The following is a 1588-nucleotide window of genomic DNA, read 5'->3' as shown; positions in this document are numbered from 1 at the left end:
AGGCAGCCTTATCAGTGTGGCTGCCTCCACTATATCACTATATACTACTAAATCATTAATCAATGCAAGATCAATAATCTTTGGGAAACCCTGCCTGACTTTGGAGTTCTATCATGTAATTGAATATTGGAAAATAATGTTGTTCACTGAAGCTTGCTCTTAAATGATTGAACCATTATATGTGATCCCCCACTCTCTGTACACAGCTCATCAGTTGGAGCAGGCGAAGACAGGAGGAGTTGCAGGGATTTGCGCATCCCTCATCACCATCGGGCCCTGAGATGACATCACAGCAGCCACAGCTCCCCAATGCTGTCATTCCTCCCCACCTCGCCCAGAACTCCTCTGCTCAGCAGGCACGGCCCCACATTCAGGCTAATCAGCTGGACTCAAGTCAGAGCGGTGCAACTGCCGGGTCTTTGGACCACAGAGCTCTGACGGGCAGGCCGGGCTGCTCCGGTGTGGCAGCAACCAGCGGGGAGGTGTCCAACAGGAACGTTTCTGCCTCCTGCGCCAACTCCAGCTCGTCTAGAAGAGATCGGGGCTTCGAGCCGTGGCCTGAGGAAGCAGTAGATAACTCACACGGGCTGTACTCACTCCACCGCATGTTCGACATAGTCGGAGCCCAGCTGACGCATCGGGATGTCAGGGTACTGTCATTCCTGTTTGTCGACGTGATTGACGAGTACGAGCGTGGTGGCATCAGGAGTGGAAGGGATTTCCTGCTGGCCCTAGAGCGCCAGGGTCGCTGTGATGAGACCAACTTCCGACACGTTCTCCAGCTTCTAAGGATTATCACCCGTCACGACCTACTGCCTTATGTCACACTCAGGAAACGACAGGCTGGTGAGTATAGCATATCATCACAGGCTTAATATGCATATTTGATAACATTAAAATAATGTCTTACTGTTAATAATGTACAGTTTTTGTGCACCCATAGTATATGGTATAAGTAGTTTTTATTCTATCAAGGCCAAGAGTGAGCTATTTATGCTAGCAACATTTTTTGATAGCAATGTATGGTCAGTAGAACTTTAGAAGGCACAGCCACCCAGAATATGCAAATACCCATACTGAACATATAATAGCTTATGTGACATGTTACTATACTGTACTGTTACAATTGCATATAAGAGTCTGACCAAGCAGATTTTTGAGGGCGAAAATTCTACGTGTACAGATATGTATTTGAATTTTTGACCTGGAATGAAAATAGACCCTTTCAATGTGGATTGCGCACCAACTCTGCAAAGGTACTCAGATGGCAGCTTTCTTAAACAAATATTTCAGTTAAATATTCTTTTAAATATGTTAAACAATTGAACATATACACTACCAACCAATTCTAGTTGACGACTCTGTGAGCTGCTTCAGTCTGCTTACTGGTTATGCTTTTAAACAGTGATATAAAGAGAGAACTTTGCACTTTGAGTGACACCAGTATATTACCACAAGCATTTTCTGCATTATATACTAAAAATAATTATTAGGGATGAATGATATGGATTTCTTTCAGCCAATACAATAACTGATTACCTGCTTTCATGAATGATACAGTAAGGGAACAGATAATTTCACATTTTTG

General features: G+C 43.9%; 1 protein-coding gene across 1 annotated transcript in view; it reads left to right on the top strand.

The window, feature by feature from the left end:
* Nucleotides 1–846, top strand: part of LOC118322489 (death effector domain-containing protein-like) — a gene marked incomplete at its 3' end in the record, with an annotated part of 3653 nt that extends 2807 nt beyond the window's left edge. The window contains exon 2 of the mRNA XM_035654173.1: nt 207–846. Coding sequence (XP_035510066.1) covers nt 282–846 — 565 coding nt within the window. The remainder of the gene's footprint in view (nt 1–206) is intronic.
* Between the last annotated feature and the right edge of the window lie 742 nt (nt 847–1588).

This window comes from Morone saxatilis, unplaced genomic scaffold, assembly GCF_004916995.1.
Source record: "Morone saxatilis isolate NCDOM2014 unplaced genomic scaffold, NCSU_SB_2.0 Contig139, whole genome shotgun sequence".
In the NCBI taxonomy this organism is placed as follows: Eukaryota; Metazoa; Chordata; class Actinopteri; family Moronidae; genus Morone; species Morone saxatilis.
Note: the sequence above shows the minus strand (reverse complement) of the source record. Positions and strands in the feature narration are given on the sequence as shown.